Below are 21,295 nucleotides of genomic sequence, written 5' to 3' on the forward strand. Positions count from 1 at the left end.
CACCATGAAATACAATTTCAAAACCTCAAGGGGACTCGATGTGGAGACTCATGCGGCCTTTTCCCACTTTCATGGATGCCCAAGGTCATCCAGGGCATCCAATAGGATTTCTTCACTAAAATACAACCAACCAACTTTGCCACCCTCCACCACCACCTCTGAATAGTCGCTGGCAGGTACACACGGGAACAGAAACCACACCAGAGAACCGCCGGCTTCTAGCATCAGTGGCTCAGGGTGCCCCGACCCATCCTACTCTGAACCCTCTGTGCTCCCTAGACTCAGCCGAGGGCCTTCTGTCTCCCAGCTTGGTGTATGCGATGTCTCGAGCCTCTGACAAGACAGAAATGAGCCCTAGGCCAGCTGAGTGCAGTCAGCTTCCACTTCTGCCTTACAGCTGGCTGGGGCATGACTCAGGAAAGCAGCAGGTCCAGAAACGCCCTTTCTTTCTTTGTTTTGTTCTTTTTTTTTTTTTTTTTTTTTTTTTTGAGACAGTGTTTCTCTGTGTAGCCCTGACTGTCCCAGAACTATAGATCAGGCCGGCCTTGAACTCACAGAGATCTACCTGCCTCTGCTTCCCGAGTACTGGGCTTAAAGCTGTGCACCGCCACCACAACCCGGACAGAAAAGGCATTTCTGAGAGCATTAGTGTTTCCTAGTGCTGAAAGTACAGGGAAGTGCAATTTCCTGTGAAGTTGCTCCTACAGCGAGCTTTAGCAGTCTTTGAAACACAGAAAGGAAGCCCTCTTCGCTTTCTGTCAAAGGACAGTCAATGAGGACAGGTACAGGAGAGACCACCAAGGATTGCAGGCAGAAGGACTATTGAGAATTGTGGGTACGGGATGCACCGCTGAGGATTGTGGATATAAAGGCTGCCAAGGATTGAGAGCACAGGAGGGACCACTAAGGACTATGGGTACAGGAGCTACCACCCAGCAGAGGTCTCGATTTCTGTTTTCAGAACGTTGTTTTTAAGTATTCTATTTTATCTTTACAATATCTTTACTTTCTGTTTTTTTGTTTTTGTTTGTTTGTTCATTTGTGTTTTGGTTTGTGCTTTACTGTGATGCTAGGAACGGAACCCAGGGCCCTGTACACGCGAGCAAACACTTGGCTACCGAGTGACGGACATCACCATTCTCCCTTGTTAATGCCTTAAAGAATCTGTATAGGAAACTCCTTCATGCGTACTCATGTATAGTAGAACACAGCACATCCCGGGCCCAGGATACACTACCACGTCAGCAGCCCCTGGGCCTCGGAATGCGTCCCCTGTGAGTGAGGGAGACGCTGACATCGAGACAGGTGTTGGTCCTTCCCAGCGCCTTAGGTCTCCCATCACTAAGCTAGGCCATTTCTGCCTGGGGAAAGGGCAGGTGAGCAGGGAGAGGGAGCCGACTGACCTCCTTCCACTTCATTGCCTCCTGAAAGCTGACAACTATCTTAACATGCCTGCCTCCTTCCTTCCGAGCCGAGCATTCACCAGTGTCATCCAGCAACACGTCTGCGAATGGAAAACATCAACAGCCTTAGGCACGTGGGCGGGCACGTGGGGATGGCAGAGCTGCTTCCCGACACCTCTGCTGCCTGTGGGCATAGCCGCAGCAGGGCAATGCAGATGTCGGGCTGCAGGCTGGGGGGAGGGAAGGATGGAGAATGCAGTCACAGAAACCAATGGTGGGAAGGCCAGGGGCGGGGTCAGCAGGCTGACAATGCATCTTGCCGGATGGAGGTGCAAGGGAGACTCAAACAACAGTAACGGTAGCATCATGGGTTAAAAAAAAAATAATAAAAGCGCCAGCCTTGAAATGCTCACAAAGAAAAACTCAAGGTGCATTGTGGGATGATGTGCCAGCCTGAAGTCTACCCCGGCAGCCAGAAGGCTGGAAGCCAAGGCATGGGCCTCTGTGGTATGTCCTTCCAAGGGGTATACCGGTACAGTTGAGCACTGGGGATGCAGATAACAACTCCTTAGATGGATTGAGAAGAACTCAGCATGGTGGGCAGGGAGAAACCCAAGCTCATGGTCTGAAGAACTCAGGGTGCTGGAGCAAAGCATGGAAGAATCTAATGGCTGGGCTCATGTTGGTAGCAGATGCACACCCAGACACACACACCCCATGTGCACACACACCTGCTACCTCACCATCAGATCTGTGGACCTGCTCACCCTGGACACAGGAGTGCCAGCCACAGGCCTCAGTCTGCGCTGGTTCCACGAGTCACTCACCCAGACTGGTGTATTCAGCCTGTCCCCAGCCTGTGAGCCACTCAGTCAGGCTGGTGTCCATGGCCTGCTGCTGGTCCTATGAGCCACTTACCCAGGCTGGTGGACTGGACCTTCCCTCAGCCTGTCAGCCACTTACCCAGGCTAGTAGACTTGACCTGCCCCCAGGCTGCCAGCCACTCACCTAAACTGGTGGACTCTGGGAGGTTCAGGCTGTGCTGTGAGAGGCCTAAAGACTGCCTTGGGGAAGCGGAGATGGACACCTGGGAGGGGGCCCGGCTGCAGCCACTGCCTTGAGACTCAGACTTCAGCCTGTCATTCTCAGCTTTCAGCTTCTCAATTTCACTCTGCAAAAAGTAAGGGAGAGACTGACTTAATAGATGGGTGCAGTGAATGGAACATGCCTTTTCTGGGGGAAGAATCTGGAGGAATCCGGGAGCTAGGCCAGCCAAAACAGGCACCCCTTGGGGAGACTGCACGGCACGCCCCATCTTCCCAGCCATTCAAGACTCTGGCAGGACGGGTACCCAACCCATGGAGAACTGGTCTTTAGGGAGTATTCAGAAACTGCCTTTCCAGGGGTCTCCTGCCAGTGTGGCCAGTGTGAAAGAGTCTGTCAGTCAAAGAGGTTTGAGAATTTAGGATGACAGATTTCTCAACTCCACGACTTCTCGGAACATGAAGGAGCTGTTTGCTCTGTGACTCTGAGAAGGGGGCACAGTGGATTTCCTGCGCACACTCATTGTGGAGCAGCTGTCCTTTCCAGGAGCCTCTCCCAGGTCCAGGGAATGTTCTTTGGGACACAGCTCTCCAGTGAGGTCGCCTCTAAGCACAGTCTACAGGACTCTGTCATTCCATAATTGTCCATAGAGAGCCGAAGGCAAGAGAGTCTTGGTGCAAAATGCAGCTCACAAGAGTGGGATGCAGCAGTGGGACCCGGAAGAACTGGTGTGCAGCCCCCTTCAAAGGAAGCCGCTGGCTCTTCCAGCTGCAGGACATGGCGAGGTCTGGGAGGAGGCTCAGGTAGAGCCTTGGAGGCAGGTCCAGTTTGGTAGGTACTCAGAGGGGAAGGAATAGCATGAAACAGTGGTGGGGACACAGTCACTCATCACAGTTCCACTCCAGTAGTGCGTGACGAGTGGAGCTAGGGAAGGCAGGGAGAAGGCCAATGGAGGGGCCACTGTGGAAGGAGGAGGCAGTGTGAAACCACACAAGGTCTGATGTGTGGACTACCCACTCTCTGAAAACTAAAGAGAGAGACAGGGAAGCAGCAACTGCCAGCATACCCTCACCCCTGGGCTTCCACTCTGCAGTTTCCTGGGACTCTGTTTGCCATCCGCTCACCTGCATCCTGTTCATGGCCTCCCGGAGCTGGTCCAACTGGTGGGCGGAGCTGAGCGCCTCTAGGCGGATGTCCGTCAGCTTCATCTCCTTGTCTCTCAGCTCATTTCGTAGCTGCATGACCGTCTCTGCCTCACTGTCCATACACTCGGAAATCCTAGGGAAAGAAGAGGGTGGTACCGACGCCATGAGCTCCGATGTAATTCACTTGCCCTTCTGAGACTGGTCCAGGTTAACCACTACTCAGGGCTCAGCACATATCAGCCCCTCCTCCAGCCTCTACTGCTTTCTAGAGAGGATCATACCCAAAGCATCAAACTATCCCGTCTTTGTTATTCAACAAAGCAATACAGAGCAAGAAGGGCTATACTGTAGCTTTTCCCGACATGGCTCTATCAGGGTAACCAGGAACTGGAGATAGGAGCAGTAACCACGCTGCACTAACAGGGTAACCAGGAACTGTGGACGGGAACAGGTAGTCTTTTTGGTATGAGCACTTACCAGGCAGACACAGCCAGCCTTCCCTCTCAGAAGGGAGGTAATAGGCAAGAACAGAAACTTAAGAGCAAGGCTTCCCCTACCCCGGCAATATGAGAGAGAGAGAGAGAGAGAGAGAGAGAGAGAGAGAGAGAGAGAGAGAGAGAGAGCGCTGAACTTAAGAGTAGATAGAGTTAATCGGAGTTTTCATTTTATTCTGAAACGCGCTCTTTGAGGTGTCTACAGAGATCTGCTATTAGTCCCTCATGCCCTGCCTGCTTCCCACATTCATTCTTACATAAGAAAAGAAGCCGACCTGAAGAGCAAGAGCCAGGAGAATGAGGTGACACGAAGCCAAGCTGTCTGAGTGCCACGCCACAGTGTGGACCACTTTCTCATATCCGATCAAAGTGTGTGTGGCTACTCTGCTCAAGAAAGAGCAAGGCAGGCTCCTTGTTCAGTTGCTTGGGGTTTTTCTTTTTAGGTAGAAGACCTTAGAACCATAGTAAATTGTAGCTACTGGGAGGGCCAGTTCTACTAAAATATAGTCCATTACTTCTAAAGGATGTTGAGTGATTTGGAACAATTTGGATTGAAGATGGGAGAGAAAGAAAAAACTCAGGAAACCAAAACTCCAAAACCACCCTAAGCTCCCAGGTTTCAGATGATTGCCTGGGAGACAGAGTGCTTGGGCAGGGAGGTGGTGGCCATGCCAGCCGCTTCCTAAGACTCAAACAAAACCAACCCGCAAAACAGGCTGCCAGCAGAAGATGGTCAGAGAACTGTTCAAAGAGATGCAAAGGCTGGAGAAACATCTAAGACACTCCAACTGACGGTCTTTTCAGAGCTGTATAATCCACCTGTATGAGTTAGCTGGGCAGGAGGCTCATGCCTAGAATCCTAGGAAGCTGTGGCAGGAGGACTGAGGCTTGTTTGGATACAGAGTAAGGCCCGATCACTAACCACTGAGGAAGCATGTCAACTTCAGTCTCTTCTTGAATTCAAACACACACACACACACACACACACAAGAAAAATCCCCCAAAATGTTGTTGTTATCCCTCTTCTGAACCTGTGAGAGGTCAAAGGACTGTGGTACTCAAAATCAAAAGACTCTTTACTCGGCTCCCTATGCAGGAGTGGCCTGCAGTTTGCCGGGCAGAACCACAGCGTTGTGCCTTTAGTTTATGAGATGCATTCGAGTTCAGGGATGGCTGAGAACGTGGTGTCCGCTCCAGTCCAGGCCTGCAGGCTTTGGGTCTGTTCCCTTGTTCTACTCGGGACTCTGCTGAGGTGTTGTCACCTGGCCTGCGCTTCTCTAGGAAGCTCTCTCGGTACCTGCTGTGTGACTAAACTCTGGCAGCTTTGCAATGCTGGCCAATCAGGGCCTCCACTAAAAAAGTGGGATGCCTGTCTACTCCCAAACTCACCCTGAGACTTAATCCCAAAACTCTGGTTTAGTGATGTCTGGAGGTGGGACCTTGAGGAGGGCAACCAGCATTAGATGAGGTCGTGAGAGTGCGGTCCAGTGACTGGAGGCGGACCTAACTGAACAGGTCTGCTCTAGCCTGAGGTGTGAAGTTCTTCCGTTCCCCAACCATGCAGCAATGACCCAGAGAGAACATCATGCAAAGGTGCCAAGCAGGGGCTACCATATGCACCGGACCTGAGCACTAAATGAATGTCTAGTGTATACCTCACCTGATCTACTCTACGTAGATGAAAAGGGAAAAACACTGCACCCTTCTTCCCCCTGGTCCTCCCGTGCCTTGTTCTGCTTGGCGCTAGATCCTTTAGGACTAGACTGTTCTCGAATCATTCTGAGCGTCTAGTCACACCTGCCAACACACAGTAGGTACGCAGCGGTGTTTTCTGGAGGTATCGGAAGCATGCTATTCAATTACCTTACACGCTGCTGTGATTTCGATTGTAACATGGGGAGAATGAGGCACAGCGCCACCATCATGCCCATGGTCACACTATTTAAGCATGACAATTCAGGGTGAAATCTGGAGGAAGAGGGGGTCGCTTAACTGGAGGTTGCTGGACTATACCCAGCAGGCAATCAAAGCAGTCTTTCCTACCTCAGAGACCATGAACTAAAGTGACCTGATGTATGGGTTTTTTTTTTTTTTCAGTCCCCAGCACATTATTCTATCATCTCCCTGTCTTTCCTGATGTGGGATGCTGGCATAGCCAATTTTAAATGTGTGGAGTGTGGGAAATTTGGCCTCCTCACGGCTGTCATCCCTTTACCCACAGAGGAGGGATTTCTCCAGGCCTCACCCTCTCTGCCTTCTGCTTCATCTTTGAACCCCCTCTCAACTCTGCATTTGCACATTTTCATAAAACCTTTTAAGGTTGAAGAAAATAAGTATTTGCCCTCAACCCAACCTTTGGAAAACCAGACCCAAAACCAACATCTCCAATGTCCATGGAGGCCGTGGAATGTAAGAAAAGGGCTGGGGAGCCAAGAGCCAGCCCTGCCCATCCCTGTGGGGACCGCGGTTTGGGAGGCGTCTTGCTCCTCCTGTTTGATGCTGCAGCTCACTACCTCTCTGACAGGCCACCCAGCGGCATGTGGCCAGGTTTCGATTCCCTCCCCCATGCAGTTATTCCCTCTGCTCCTGGGTCTCCTCCCACGCCACTGGCTACTCTGCTTTTGCTTCCTGAACTTTGAACGCCAGCGCAGCATCAGAACCGGTCCTTGCCCTCTGCTCTGCATCCCCACTCCACCCCACTGAGAGCTCCCAGACGTGCACACGCAGGAGCTCCAAGCTGGCAGACACCTCCATATGGACTTCGCCTCAGCCGCTCACACTTCAGGTGACTCTGGCGGAGCTCTGGATCTCCAGCAGTTGTGGTCTGGATGTGAGATGTCCCACAAGGGTCCCTGCGCTTGAACACTTCATTCCCACCTGGGGCTGCTGTTTGGGAAGGCTGTGGAACCTATAGGAGTTAGAGCTGAAGGCTGTGTGTCACTAGGGCTGGGCCTTGAGGCCTTATGGCTCAGCCCCTACTTCCTGTCCACTCTTTGCTTCCTGACTATGGGTGCAATGTGACCCGCCACCTCATGGTCCTGCTGCCACGCATGTCCCACCATGACAAACTATAGACCAAAACAGCCCTTCCTCTCTTCAGTTGCTTCTTGTCATGTATCTGGTCACAGCGATTAAAAAAAAAAAAGTGCCAAGTATACTACCCCACTTCACATGGGTCTCCCATCAGCCATTTCAGCCATTGCAAACGCCTGAGGGTCTCTAAGGCAACAGGGGACCCACCAGCACATGTAGCTGGGGTAGGATGAGGGACCAGACCCAAACCCTAGAGAAAGCACTATGCCACATGGATATACACAGTGGCAAAGAACAAAGCAGAGGAAAGGCGTGGGTGGTGGTGGCTGTTCCGTTATACACAGTAGACAGCCCAGGCCTTATGGATAAGGTCAGCTTGAGCAGAAACCCGAGGAAGGAATACTCAGAACAAGAGCACGGTGGGTGGGCAGAGGCCACAGCAGTGGTAAAGGCCTGGAGGAGAGGAGTGGGACTGGAGGGTTCAGAAGACAGAGCAGGCGGAGCCTGGAGGATGCTGCTACCTCTGACATCTCCTTCTACTCCCGATGGCCCACCTTGCTTTCCACAGAATTCTAATCCAGTTTAGGTCACTTTGCTGCCTAAACTTCCTCAGCCCCTTTGTTGTCACACTCGAAATCACATACGGTGAAACTGATCTCAGAGTTCCACTCGCTGCAGCAACAGCCGCCATGCTGTTCCTGGACTGTCCTACAAGGGAGCAGGCTCCATCCCCTCAGACTATCAGCCCATTTCCCCGCTGGAATCTTTACTGTTGGTTTCTTGGCAAGGCAGCCTTGCTCAGAGTGAGGCTGACGCATGATCAAAGCCCACTGCCTTCTTTGCTTGTTCCCTAGCAAGGTTTTCAGCCTCGGGTTTCAGACAGAGGACAGAAAGGTGTCTCCCGCAGGCGGCTCACAAAACCCTCCTGTGGGACCTTGTCTACATGTCCGTCTCCTGATCAGGCTGGACATAACACTACCAAGCAGAGGTTCTCCACTGGTTGACCAGGTTTGGGGCGAACCAGGGAGAAAGAACCATGTGAAGCTACTAGGCTTCAGAATTAGGTTTGTCACAGCTGCTAGTGTTTCTGACCAGAGTGAACCAGTGGCTCCTTCTGCTGTAAAGCTCTCTGCTGAAGTGCCCCACTCAGAGGGACCTCCCCTGACTCCCCCATCTAAAGCGGCTGTATCCCACATTTCCTTCCCCTGCCGCTTGCATCTCAAGAGGTAGTAGCTCCTTCTCCGGCACCACGTCTGCCTGCACGCCGCCACGCTCCTTGCCATGATGACTGATAATGGACTAAACCTCTGGACTTTAAGCTGACACCTCAATTTCCCTTTAGAAGAGTTGCCATAGTATGGTATCTCTTCACAGCAGCAGAAACCCTAACTAAGGCAGGAGTCAAGGGCACTGTCCACTAGATAGACTCACAGAGAGTTGGAGTGGGCATTCCTCAGCAGCGGGGTAGAGCCCGTGGATCCATTGTGTGGCAACTTTGGTGAGGAAGGCAATGAAGAATCGGTCATCTCCTCGATGTCGGAGTGTGAGGATGCAGACTTAGGGGACTTCTTCTTCCCAAAGGCTTGCTTGAAGGAACTGCGCAACTGAACACACAAGATGGTCAGCCTCGTCGAGGCGCGGCCCGGGGGGAGGCATGCTTACAAAAGAGCAGTTCAGTGAGCCACATGTCCCCCGTCAATGGCAAAGGCACCCAGCAGCTCTGTGGAGTCAGTGCATTCGGGGAAGGGGAGTTATCTGGCATTGACAGCTCAGGATGGGCCTGCGGGGGCATTCCATGCCTACTCTTCGTTCCAGAACAGACGCCAACAGCAAGACAGAGCCTGGCTCAGCGGGTGCGTGTAGGGAGATGAGGTGACACAGCAACAAAAGCAGGATGCTCGGATGTGGGGACAGATGCGGATGAGGTTAGTCATGTCAATGGATGGGTTAGCTTGGTATCTGAAATTAAACTTGGGCTCGCTTACCTCATTGACCTGCCAGAGAAAATGCAAGCGAAAACAGGGAAGGGGAAGGAAAAAAGACAATTTTTAACAGAGAAAGCCAGTGACACGGAAAGCTTAGGACTTTTCAGAGGCAACATGGCTCATTGTAAACGCCACACAGAGGCTTCTGGTGGGAGTGGGGTGCTTGAAACAGCATGGGTCGCGGGGAGCATCTTCTTCCATTGAGAGAGGAAGGGAAGAGCAAGCTGCAGCCAGGGCTTCCCCTGCTTTCGTGTCTGTCTGGTCATCTCCCTGCCTCTTTTCAACCATCTCTTAAGTCTGAACAACAGCGGGAGGAGCATCTTATCTCCTCAGCAATGGGGAACTGACATCTGCAGCTATCCCTTGAGTCTGCACAGCTCCTTGCTGTGCCCATGTAGGGCGTCCCGCTCTCCTTTCACGAGGGACGTAATCTAACAAGCACAGAATTTGCCTGTCTCACTCAGGGGTCCCACAGCTGTTTGTGAAACTCGTTAACTACATTGGAAAAACCAGAAAACGGGTAAGGTCATTTCCCAGCCTCCGAGGCAGACATGGAAATTCTGATGAGAACATGAGAATTAAACAAAATTTTCCAAGGGCTGTGACCAGCATGTATCTTTCTATCTACAAACAAAAATAATCATATTTTGTCTCCAAAACAGGTATCTTAGGAGTCATTTCCTTTTCCTGGGACCTTTTTTCTTTTTGAAAATATATTCTAGGGTTTTCCTCACTGGGAGTCATGAGGCCTTTCCCAGTGGATGTGTCCCGTATCTGACAAGCTGCTTGCCCAGCTTGTGGGCCAACTCCAGCCCACCTCTCTCTAGCTGTCTCCTGATATTCCAGTTCACAGCAGTAGTCCAAGAACCAGGCTTTACTCCAACCCACCACTCCCTTGCTGTCTCCTGATGTTCCAGTTCACAGACGGTAGTCCTAGAACCGGGCTTTACTCCAGCCCACCACTCCCTTGCTGTCTCCTGATGTTCCAGTTCACAGACGGTAATCCTAGAACCGGGCTTTACTCCAGCCCACCACTCCCTTGCTGTCTCCTGATGTTCCAGTTCACAGACGGTAATCCTAGAACCGGGCTTTACTCCAGCCCACCACTCCCTTGCTGTCTCCTGATGTTCCAGTTCACAGAAGGTAGTCCTAGAACCGGGCTTTACTCCAGCCCACCACTCCCTTGTTGTCTCCTGATATTCCAGTTCACAGACAGTAGTCCGAGAACCAGGCTTTGCCACACAAGTCACAGAGCAAGAGCACCAGGTAAAAAGGAGGTCACAAAATTTAAACGGAGTTAAGCTTTGGGGTACACCGAGAATGTCTGTTATCTGTCTTTCCTGGCTTCAGGGAGAAGTGAGAATTAATTGTCTAGAAGCAACACAAACAGGTTTCATTTCCTGGCTAGAAGAAAACAGCTGGGATTTTCTTTCTAAAATTTATTATTATTATTATTATTATTACTATTACTACTACTATTGCGCATGGGGGGGGGGTAACGAGTGTGCCGCCACCCATGTGTAGACGGCAGAGGACAACTTTACGCAGTTGGTTCTTTCTATCTTTATGTGGTTCCAGGGATCAAACTCAGGCTTATCTGGCTTGCGTGGCGAATGCCTTTACCCGTTGAGCCATCTCACTGGCCCTGTATTTTTCACGATAATTCTCCCATCATTTTGAGAATCTGAGCAGACTACATTTTATCAACTGTATGCTAGAGATGGCAACATGAGCTACTCTTCTCTAGTCATCTCTAGACACGATAAATAAGTTGCTAAAGAAAATGGCTCGTCACGTAAAGAAAAATAAAACTAACCAGCATGGTAAGAGGATCACACGGAGACAGCCTGGTAGCTCACCTCGAACTCCCCTACTGCTAACGAGACCTCGCCACCCATCCAAGATGATTCGAGATGAGTGAGACAGATATGGCATGAGGGACGAGACGCCACCATGAAACACGACAGTGACAATGGGGTTTGATGAGCCTGGCCACTCAAGACGTACCCTGATACTAGGTGTCCCTGGTAAGTAACATACCTCCCTCGCTGGGACAGTAGCCATGAAACTGGGCAAAAGTGCTTGGGATTTTCTTGGAACAAAGAAAGCCACCTTTGGCGCTCCCGGCAGAAACTCAAGGAGTGTTTTAGGAGACAGGCTCCTAAATGTTTAGTATTAGACTAAACATTCACGGGCCCTAGCCTGAGTTTGGGCCCCTGACCGCTAATGCCAACACCATGAAACATACTTGGAGAACATGGTTACAAAACTTCAGTGAGAGCCTTGGTTTGATGCTATACAAATAAATAAATAACAGTCCTGTGGCGGCACAACCGGTAACCCAAGCAATGGGGAGGCAAAGGTGGGACTGTCAATAGCTGGGGCTAGCCTGGTCCACATAGTGAGTATGACACCTGCAAGGCCTACACAGTGAGTGAGACCTCGCATTAATAAGTATATAAATAAACAAGTAAAGAGTATGTATGGTTAAGGATGAAATAACTGTCGATCCATGCTATAAAAACCTTCTTTGGAACTAAGAAGAAACTACGTGTAGGGAGTCTTGCTAAAAGCTCCAGAGAGGTGTTACTCAGGAGTGGAGCAGGCCTGAGTCCCTGAGTTTCATCCCCAGTAAAGAGGAATGAGATTCACTGAGCTCTGAACTCTGTGGCCAATGTAGGAGGAGAAAGAAATGAGAGATACGTGAAATGAGAGACGGGCACATCACACAGTCTCACGAAGAGAAAAAACCACAGCGTGGGGCCTGATCAATGCTGTTGCTTTGCTGAGCACAGCATTGGTTTTGGTGAAAAGGCCTACCCCAGGGCGCTTCCTTGGATCTGCACCCCAAGGCCTGTGGTTCTGAGGTTAGGAGGCAGCCTGGGATTTATCTGTGGACACCTATTGTGGGGACAGCACGAGACAGCCCCCCAGCCCCCCGGGGGAGTCCAGGGATGTGCACTCACCCAGTTTTTCCTCTTCTTTTTCTTCGAGTCGCTCTCTATGTTGCTGCCCACGCTCGAGTGGCTGGTGGCACTGTTGATACTGGAGACGCTGTCAGAGGAGTGCTGCCTGCGGATGCGCAGGTCTGCAGCCTGGGTGCTGCCGTTTCCTGGAGAGAGCAAGCAAGGCGTGTGGGCTCTAGAGCAGAGTCTTCTGTTCCCAGGAATGGCCTCCTCTGATCCAGGGAATTTGGACTGAGTACCTCTATGCCCCGTTGCTAGCTGGAAGAGCCTTGAAGAAGTGATAATGGCTATGCCCTCTTCCTCATGGAAGGTAGAAAGCCTAAGGAACATTCCCCAACACTGATCTCTGTTTGGACAGAGAGGGAGATATACCTGTAAACACAGCAGTATTCCCTGCTGGAGCTCCTTCGATCTCTTCTCTTCAGTTCCACTAGAGATGGCACCCAGGGCTCCAGTGATCTCTCCTTGTTGATCGCTACATTTCTGTCCTGCCTACCTCACTGAGGCCCTTTGGAAGCACTGAGCCCATGTCATCCCAGGCCCTCCACGATTCTCTTCCCTCAGCTTCCAGTGCTCCTCCCTCCACCCTGCTTAGCTAACGCTTTCTAATCCTTCCTACCTCAACTTCATCACTGCTGTTTTGGAAGAATAGCAATACCAGAATAACAAGAGACGGCCGACATCATGGTTGTGGCTAGCTTTTGTCCTATGGATAGGGCTGTCTCTAATCCTGACTAGAGCTTGTTGTACAGCCGGAAGGCCTGAGGGTCCAGGCCCACTTTGTTCCTAACTAGCCTTTGACCTTAGAAAGCCACCATCACCTCTGAAGCCCTTCATCAACAGGGAGTAAAGGGTCCTCATAATATAGTTGTGAAAAGAAAGATAACTAAAAACACACAAAGCCCAACAATTTATTAGGGCAGTTTCCTAGGGTATCCGAGAGATGAACCCAGGTGGGCAATGGTGGCACACACCTTTAACCTCAGCACGTGGGAGGCAGAGGTAGGAGGATCTCGGTGAGTTGGAGGTCAGCCTGGTCTATAGAGTGAGTGCCAGGACAGGCTCCAAGAGCTAGACAGAGAAACCTTGTCTTAGAAAACCAAACCAAACCAACAAACATATAAACCCATTCAACTCTCTCTCCAATATGCAAACAAACAATCATGGAGGCATGAGAGAGAAGCCATAAAACACTAGGCTGCTTCTCCATAAGAAACCCAGTTCTTCAGTCTTCAAGATTTATTAGAGAAGGCTGTACTACACTAGCCATCTCTGGGGGCCAGAAGCAAGCAGATGAAAGGGTCTGCGTTCTGGGACCTGGCCCTTGGATCTGCAGCTTGAGTCCCAGTCTCTTGCCCTGTAGCAGGGGCTGCACCCTGCACTATACTGTGAGAGAGGGTGTCTACGGCGGGTCTCGTGGTTACCTTTGCAGCTGAGCTCTGGTGTGTTGATCACTCCGTTAATGGCAGCCTGGGCAGCTGCATTCTGTTTCTTTAGCAGCTCGATGGTTTTTCTTAACTCATTCAGTTCCGAATCCTGAAGGTGAGAAAGATACAACAGGAACGTTCCCAAACCACCTCCATAAAACACAAGGCCGGCCTGGACAGAGGTGAGCAGCGACAAAGGGGTGCCACAGAGCTGTCTCATATATGGTGGATCTAAACTCAGTGTAAGGACATCAGGGAGCACAGGAGGCCACTAGATCCGTAGGAGACACAGGACCAACGTTTGATCTGTTCTCGACACTCAGCCATATGTTAAAATCAGCACCTTCATCTGAAATGAGAGCGAGCGATGGCACCCCCGGGCTTACCTTCTGCTCTGCGGTCATCGTTAGACTCTGCAGTCTGATGGTCATGTTTCCCAGACTCTGCTCAAAGGCTGCCACGAGGTGAGCCTGCAGCAGAAAATGAGGCCTCAGTGACGTCATCTTGCAAGGCCACAGTGCCAGTGGGTTATGGGTTCTCAAGACAGAAACTTGGAGCCTCTTCATTTGGCCTGCTCAGGTTTGGTCTCCCACCACCTCTCTGGGACTGTTGATTCTAGCCTTGCTCTTGCTCACGTCCTTCTTCGTCAAGCATCCTTCCTCCGAGTACCTTTGTCCTACCCACTCCTGGCCTAGCTAATCTGCACGTGTCTGGCCGGGGACACCACCAGCCTGGGTCTATTCCCTCGCACTCACAGGTCCACTGTATTCAATACACTTTGAGGTTGTCGCTGGAAATACTCGGGGCCTGTGACTGCTGGTTTACGGCCGATTCCACAGCACACAGTGGTAGGATCTGCTGTTCACCGATCACCACGTTCACGGGAAGCACGGGCTCATGGGAAGCAGGGTTGTTGGGTGAATGGACAATGTGGCTGGCTTATTTTTCTTGTTATAATCCTCATTAATAAAAAGCTACTGAAAGGCCCATCTGCTCCCTGGATGAAGAGACCTCTCGCAGCTCCCCCAGGGAGACACCTTCCTCCAAGCTCCCACACTGTGATATTCTCTTGTTAGAAGACACCAGATGCAACATCTTACACAAGGCTCGGAAAAAGGTTTCAAAAGAAGCCAGTTATAATTAGGATATGCATCCAATCTTCAGATGCTTCAGTGTAACAATATAAAACTATTTCTGTTTTACTGGACAGAGAGCCCAGCTGTCAAGAGCTCTCCTTCCACCATGTGGGTCCTGAGATCAAACTCAGGGTATCAGACAAAGCAGGCCTGCCTGCATTGACCCTCAAAGCCACCTTTCTGTCTGACAGTTGTTTTTTGTTCCTAGTTCACATTTTCTTTCTATAGACTAATTTACTTTTATTTTATGTGTATAGTGTTTTGTCTAAATGAATATAAGTGTACTATATGCACGCAGGTGTCTGAGGAAGCCACAAGGGATGTCAGAGCTCCCCTGAGATCAAGTTACAGGTGACTGTAAGCCACCATACAGGTCTGGGGACTGAACTTAGGTCCTTTGCAGCAGAAGACAACAATTCGGCTCCCAGAACCTGAATCAGGCTGTTCACTTCCACCCGTAACTCCGACTCTAACGTATCCAAGGCCCTTTTCTGGCCTGAATGCACTGGAACAAACACACATACATATATAAATAAAACATACAATAAATCTGTTTTCAAAACAAAACAGTAGTCCAGCAGTGGTAGTTCACACCTTTAATCCCAGCACTCAGGAAGCAGAGGTAGGCAGAATTCAAGGGAGTTCCAGGACAGCCAGAGCTACCCAGAGAAACACTGTCTTGAAAAACAAAACAAAGCCACAACCACCATCAACAACAACAACAAAAACAATAGCTGGGCATGGTGGCACTTGCTTTTAATTCTAGCACTTGGAAGGCAGAGGCAGGCAGATCTTTGTGAGTTCGAAGCCAGCCTGGTCTATATAGAAAGACCCTGACTCAAATAAGTAAACAAACAAATGCATATCTTGGAAATGAGGAATGTGTTTCTTGAGTTCAAGATCAAGAGGTTAGCATGCCAAAACTAAGCCTATTTGTACTGGAGAGTAATGAACACTTGATGTGTCGTTACTGATTGATTCAACTGCTGGTTGAATTGGGAATCTGAAAAAGCCATTAAAACCAAGTCTAAGGGGCTGGAAAGATAGCTCTGCAGCTAAGAGCACTTGCTACTCTTATACAGGACATTGGTTTACCACTCCTGCTGTGATGGATGCAAAGGACCAGAGGCTGGGGATGAGTCTGGAAAAACAAGACATGACCGCACTGTAAAAACCCAGAGAAGAAGGTGATCAACGTCCCAAGGAGAGAATAAGAGAGTAGGATATGTGGGCAGGGCTGTGGAGTGGGCCTGGATTTCAACCTAAGGAGGGAACTGCAGGGTGGCCCAGCCGTGGTTCACTAGACTTCATCGAGACAGGCTGACTTGGTCTAAGACAGCAGACGAGGCCAGGACCGTGGTGCAGATACACCATCACAGCAAGACTACATGGATGGTTTCTTGTTGGTTACACTCTATATATTTGAAATGAAGAAAACGCCTCTCTACTTCTTTAGCTTACCTTCTATACAGGGTGAAATATCTTTTAAGTAATTTATTTTTATTTTATGTGCATTGGTGTTTTGCCTGCATGTATGTCTGTGTGAGAGTATCAGGTCTCCTAGGAGTTATAGACAGTTGTGAGCCTCCATGTTGGAGCTGGGAACTGAACCCAGGTCATTTGGAAGAGCCGTCAGTGCTCTTAACTATGGAGCCATTTCTGCAGCCCACCCACTCCCTTTTGTTTTTCGTCAGAGTCTCACATCCTTTCTTGAGCTAGCCTGGTAGTCACTACGTAGCCTAGGCTGGCCACGAGCTGGCACCCTTCTGCTTCAGTTTTCCTAGCATTGGGGTCACCATACCCACTAAAGCGAATCAACTGAAGATGACATGGTGGGTAGAGGAATTGGGTCAGGGCACAGCGTGCTGTCCTCACCCAAGCAGAGCGGGGAGTGAGGCCGGGTGATTTGCATTCGTTTTCATTCTGCATCTAACCTGCACCGGTGATCCCTGGACCGCCGCCGCTCACTCAAACTGTGAACGTTATGTTTACAAGCTCAGAAAGCAGCCGCTTAGCTCTGACGGGTCAGAGATCCAGCTCCGCTAGCAAGTGAAAGGGCTGCTTTTGTGTCCTGAGCACAGCTATGAAAACTCGGGGGAGGCAGGGCCTAGCGGCGCTGCACAACATAATACAACAACCTCCCCGCCAAGAGACATTCTCACATTCCCAGGGAAAACAAATAGAGAGCTAGGAAAACACCAGCCAGGGCAGCCCGGAATAGCCTGTCCTAGGAAAACAAACATAGCTTGGTCTCCGAGAAAGATGGCAGATAATAAAACGGTAGTGACTGAGGTGGAGTGTAGAGTGTGGTACAACTAAATATTTACTTTAAAACAAGACTGCACTCAGCAGCCTTTGGGAGGTGCAACACACTCTGGAATAATATAAGAGGCCTTACTCCAACCCATCTAGCACAGAGGGTTCAGGACCACAGGGCAGCACAGGGCTCCTGGTGGCAGATCAGGTAGATGGAAAGAGTAACCCAAGGTCACCTGACAAGAGAATCAGGGGCAGCACTTGATGACTGTCACAAATCATGAGGTGTTTATTTCTTGGGGGCAGGAGGTCATTGTCCACCTCCCTGGGTCTGCATTCAGTTCTGAACTCAGGTGCATACATCGGACTTTCCAATTAGAGGACCTAGTCAGGATACCATGGACACTTTTTGAACAGAAGAATCTAAGCCTGAGAATTCAGCTCTGAGATGGTTTCTAATGAATTCTTAGATTTCTTATCTTAAGTGTGTGTGTGCACGCGGTACATTTAAATGTGGATACCTAGAGAAACCAGCAGAGGGCACCAGACCTGGAGCTGAGTTACAGGCGGTTGTGAGTCATTTGAAAAGGATGCTAGGAACCTAACTGGGGTCCTCTGGAAGAACGGTGAGTGCTGCCAACCTGCCAACCGCTGAGCCAGCCCTCCTGATGATGGAGAGGGGCAGAGAATAAAGGACTGTGAAGCGCGTAGTGACCCGGTGTGTCAAGGTTTAGGGAAACAGTCAGAGGTTTCCAACAATGCACAGGAGTTTGGGAGAAGGGTGATGATGAAGGCAGTTACACTCCCCGGGCATGTAATTAAGGGCGTGTCACGCTTCCCATGCAGATCTAAGAGAGCCATGCTTCCTGGAGTCAGTCAGGCTTGAGCAGGAATTACCAGGTAAATGACTACCGTGGGGCTCTGACTCACGCTTCTGGTCAAAGGAGAACAGCCTTTGAAGTGGCTCCCGCTGTTGGAACGCAGTGGGGTCACAAGTGTGCTCCCCCTGACAGGCGCTGGTACCCTTATCTGGGCTGCTCTGAGGCTGGGCTATGAACTCCTGGGCAGGAAGCCTGGCATTGGAGTCACCCAGCATCTCCCTAAATCTCAGGCTTCAGGGTGACAGCCCCGCCCTCAGTGGGGCTGCTCTGTGGGTCTCCCAGATAGGCTGGGAGATCCTCGCCTCTCCTTTACTCTATTTGGTCCAAATAGCAAGCCGAGCCTCCACACTGACAGGATTCTCCGAAGGTCCCCAAACCCCACCGAACAGCTCAGACACTCATCTGTCCCTCGCCTTTCGTATATAATGACTCCTGCCCTGCCTGTCTCCTCACTCCTCACCTCAGATACTGACCAGGTAAGCCACTCACAGTTCTCCTTGGACTTTGCAAAACAGTTCACTTTGGTTAGGATGCTGCACCCTTCTACAGGACAGCAATCTGGTGTGACTCCCTCCCACCTCCCGCCGAGAGGTAGTGAGGCACTCCTGTGTTTTCTTCATCGTTGTGGTATGAATGACTGTTCCAAGAGCTTGTTCAGCTTGCCTCCCTTCTGGTTCCAAGCTAGCATGGGAAGGGGCAGTGACTCTGCTTGCTTTACTGTTGGACCCCCAGCCTAATGTTGCCGGCACGGGGAAGAGTGGCCAGACAGACAGTACGAAGGCTGGCAGTGCTAAGCACAGTGCATGATGCAATTATAGAGCACCAGCTGTTTATCATGAAGTCACAGGCAAGTCTTTCTTCCCCAGAGTTCCTTTGTGTTCCCACCTCCCTGAAGACCACAATCTTCAGAAAGAGGATGGGAAATGAGTTAACAGTTTAAAGATCGCAAGCCTTGGTCACCTCCCAACACAGGGAGACAGTCATCGTCCCATTACATAGACAAGCAAAGCCAGACCAGATGTGACAGAGAGTGGCCCAAGCCAGACTGCTAACACCTGATTTGGCATCATTGTCCACAGGACTAAAGCCTTTTGAACCCACAGAGTTACTCCTTGAGTGTACAAAGACCCAGAGCCTCAAAGAATGGCTTAGAAAGCAGATGGCTATTTCCTATCCAACCTCCAGTTTTTCCTCTGTCCTGTCCTTGGTCCCCACTTGGTTTTATCTGTTTCTACCCTGTTACATCCTTGGCTACCTCCCTGACCACTACTGTTGTTGGATTCCATTAGTACCCCTCAGCTCCCGCCCACACTGTTTCATCTCTGGCTCCCACTCAGCCTAGCTCCTGCGCCCACCCTGCCCTGTCCCTGGCCCCCACCGTGTGTGCGTATGTGCGTGTGCACATGTGAGCGTGCGTTCCTGAACAGGCACTCACATTGGCGGTCAGCTGGGTGGTCAGCGCAGACACCTTTTCCTGGGAGGCATCCAGCTCCCGCCGCAGCTTTCGGATCTACAGAGACAGGCACAGGGTTACCTGCTTGGGGGGAGTCCGTCTCCAGACTGAGCTGGATGGAATTAACACTGAGAGTGAGAAAGAGCTTCGGAAGGTGAGCCGTTCCTTACCTCTGACTGGCATTTCTCTTCTGGCTGTAAATAAATCACAAAGAAAGTCAGAACAGTGAAGGAAAAGGAGTAATGTAGCCCAGCCAGTGGGAACTGCTGAGTCTGCTAACTTGGGAAAGTTTAGAATTTTTTTTTATGTGTATGCGTACTTGCCTGTATGTATGTATGTATGTATGTATGCATATATATATGACTAGTATCCAAGGAGGCTAGAAGAGGACATTGGGTTTCCTGGAACTAGAGCTACAGGTGATTGAGAGTCACCATGTGGGAATTGAACCCAGGTCCTCTGGAAGAGCAGCAAGTGCGCATAACTGCTGAGCCATCTCTCCAGCTCCTGAAAGTCCAGATTTTGACTGGCTTCTTTTCTGGGATAAGTCTATAAACTGGAACAATTACATCTACCCACCAGAACGGCCAAATACAAAAGCCCAGTATTCTAATAAATCAGGAAGAACATGAGGGATATTCTAACCATTGCGGTGACAAGGAACCACCTGCTTCCACGTGAAGACGTGGGTAGAAGGTAGGGTTACGTATGCGTGCACTCAGCTTTTACATGGGTATCAGAACTCGGGTCCTCGTGCTTGGGTGATAAGCCCTTCACCCACTGAGCCCTCTCCCCAGCTCCAAGGGGGATGTGATAACAGCTGTCATGTGGATCTCAAATCTTTTTCTCCTAAGAGTTGATCCTTTTATAATGGGACTACTTTCTACAGCTGGGATGCCTATCATCACTCCTGACAGACTTGATAACAGAACGTGTGTGTGCAAGCACAGCCACTGGCAATGGCTGAGACTCACCGTGGAGTAGATGGAAGACGTGCTGGAGACCAAGGACAGCGAGGATCCGTGAACTGTTGGAAGGAAGCACACAGGGTCAAAGGTGCCGCTGGCTGCTGTGAGAGAGAGAGAGGAGGCCAGCCCTTCAGGACACCACGGGCTCATCCTGGCTGTGACTGTCATCGTGGCCCAACACTTCCTGGGTTGAGCACAGGTCAGAGCCAAATAATCCATTAAGGAAGTCATTTTCTTCGTACCACATTTTTCTTAACTAGCAAAACAACACATGATTCTGGGATCATATATTCACGTAACCAAACGTTCATACCGCCGAGGGTTCAAGCACAGGGCAGCGTGGCTGTGGAGAGTGTAACCACACTCTTCAGAGGCAGCTTGTGGCTGTTTCGGATTGCGCCTACTCAGGTCGGATGCACGGTTCAGTGTTGTGACCGTGCAGCAAAGCTGCCTTGTCTCACACCCACTAGATGCTTAGAGACGAACATTTGTCCTAATCAATCTGCACAGCCTTGGAGCAGAGATCAGCGGAAACCACAGCATTTCTGCTGAAGTACGGGACTTGCACAACGTCTATACGTGACGAACGAGGGTGTTCTCTTCCTTGCTTGGTAACCATAGGTTCTGACTCAGAACCACACTCATGTACTCCTAGCATTCCGTCCCATCTCCAGCTGGAGGGACTTTATTATCTGCTCTCACTTTGAAGCGTGCTCTTTTCCGGGACTAGGGATTCAAGCTGCCTTCTTCTCTTCTCTTTCAGGGAACCTGATTCTTACTTTCTCAACAACCTCCTGGTAACTTGTCTGGAAGACAGAACCAGCCCAGGGTCCAGACACGGCAGGTATTTTAAGTGGGCACAGTTCTCCTGACCACAGGTGGAAAGCCTTATGTCCCCACATCCCACAAGAGCAGGAGCCCACCTGTGACCAGGGAAGGCTGGGGACACACTCTGCACACACTACTGAGTTCACTAGTCACCCCAGCAGTGCACTCGGCCCCACTTAGCAGGTAGTAGGAGCGGCCTACCAGCAAGATATTGAACAAACAGTTCTGTCTGATGCTTGGGAACCTGCCTGTGGCGTTACTAATAAACCTCCCCTG

The 21,295-nt window shown here is 50.5% G+C and overlaps 1 protein-coding gene across 12 annotated transcripts in view; it reads right to left on the minus strand.

Annotated features, from left to right (window-relative positions):
• Nav2 (neuron navigator 2) overlaps positions 1-21,295 on the minus strand; it is a 625,897-nt gene that overhangs the window by 25,469 nt on the left and 579,133 nt on the right. For all 12 annotated transcript variants that reach the window (XM_050122142.1, XM_050122136.1, XM_050122147.1 and 9 more), the window contains 10 exons: positions 20,198-20,250; positions 19,394-19,417; positions 19,206-19,280; positions 13,884-13,967; positions 13,495-13,606; positions 12,071-12,216; positions 8,551-8,723; positions 3,572-3,725; positions 2,412-2,574; positions 1,404-1,504 (listed from right to left, as the gene is read on the minus strand). In XM_050122142.1, the coding sequence (XP_049978099.1) occupies positions 1,404-1,504; positions 2,412-2,574; positions 3,572-3,725; positions 8,551-8,723; positions 12,071-12,216; positions 13,495-13,606; positions 13,884-13,967; positions 19,206-19,280; positions 19,394-19,417; positions 20,198-20,250 (1,085 nt within the window). The remainder of the gene's footprint in view (positions 1-1,403; positions 1,505-2,411; positions 2,575-3,571; positions 3,726-8,550; positions 8,724-12,070; positions 12,217-13,494; positions 13,607-13,883; positions 13,968-19,205; positions 19,281-19,393; positions 19,418-20,197; positions 20,251-21,295) is intronic.

Source organism: Alexandromys fortis, unplaced genomic scaffold (assembly GCF_014885135.2).
Source record: "Alexandromys fortis isolate MF-2015 unplaced genomic scaffold, M_Fortis_MF-2015_v1.1 scaffold_170, whole genome shotgun sequence".
Classification (NCBI taxonomy): Eukaryota; Metazoa; Chordata; class Mammalia; order Rodentia; family Cricetidae; genus Alexandromys; species Alexandromys fortis.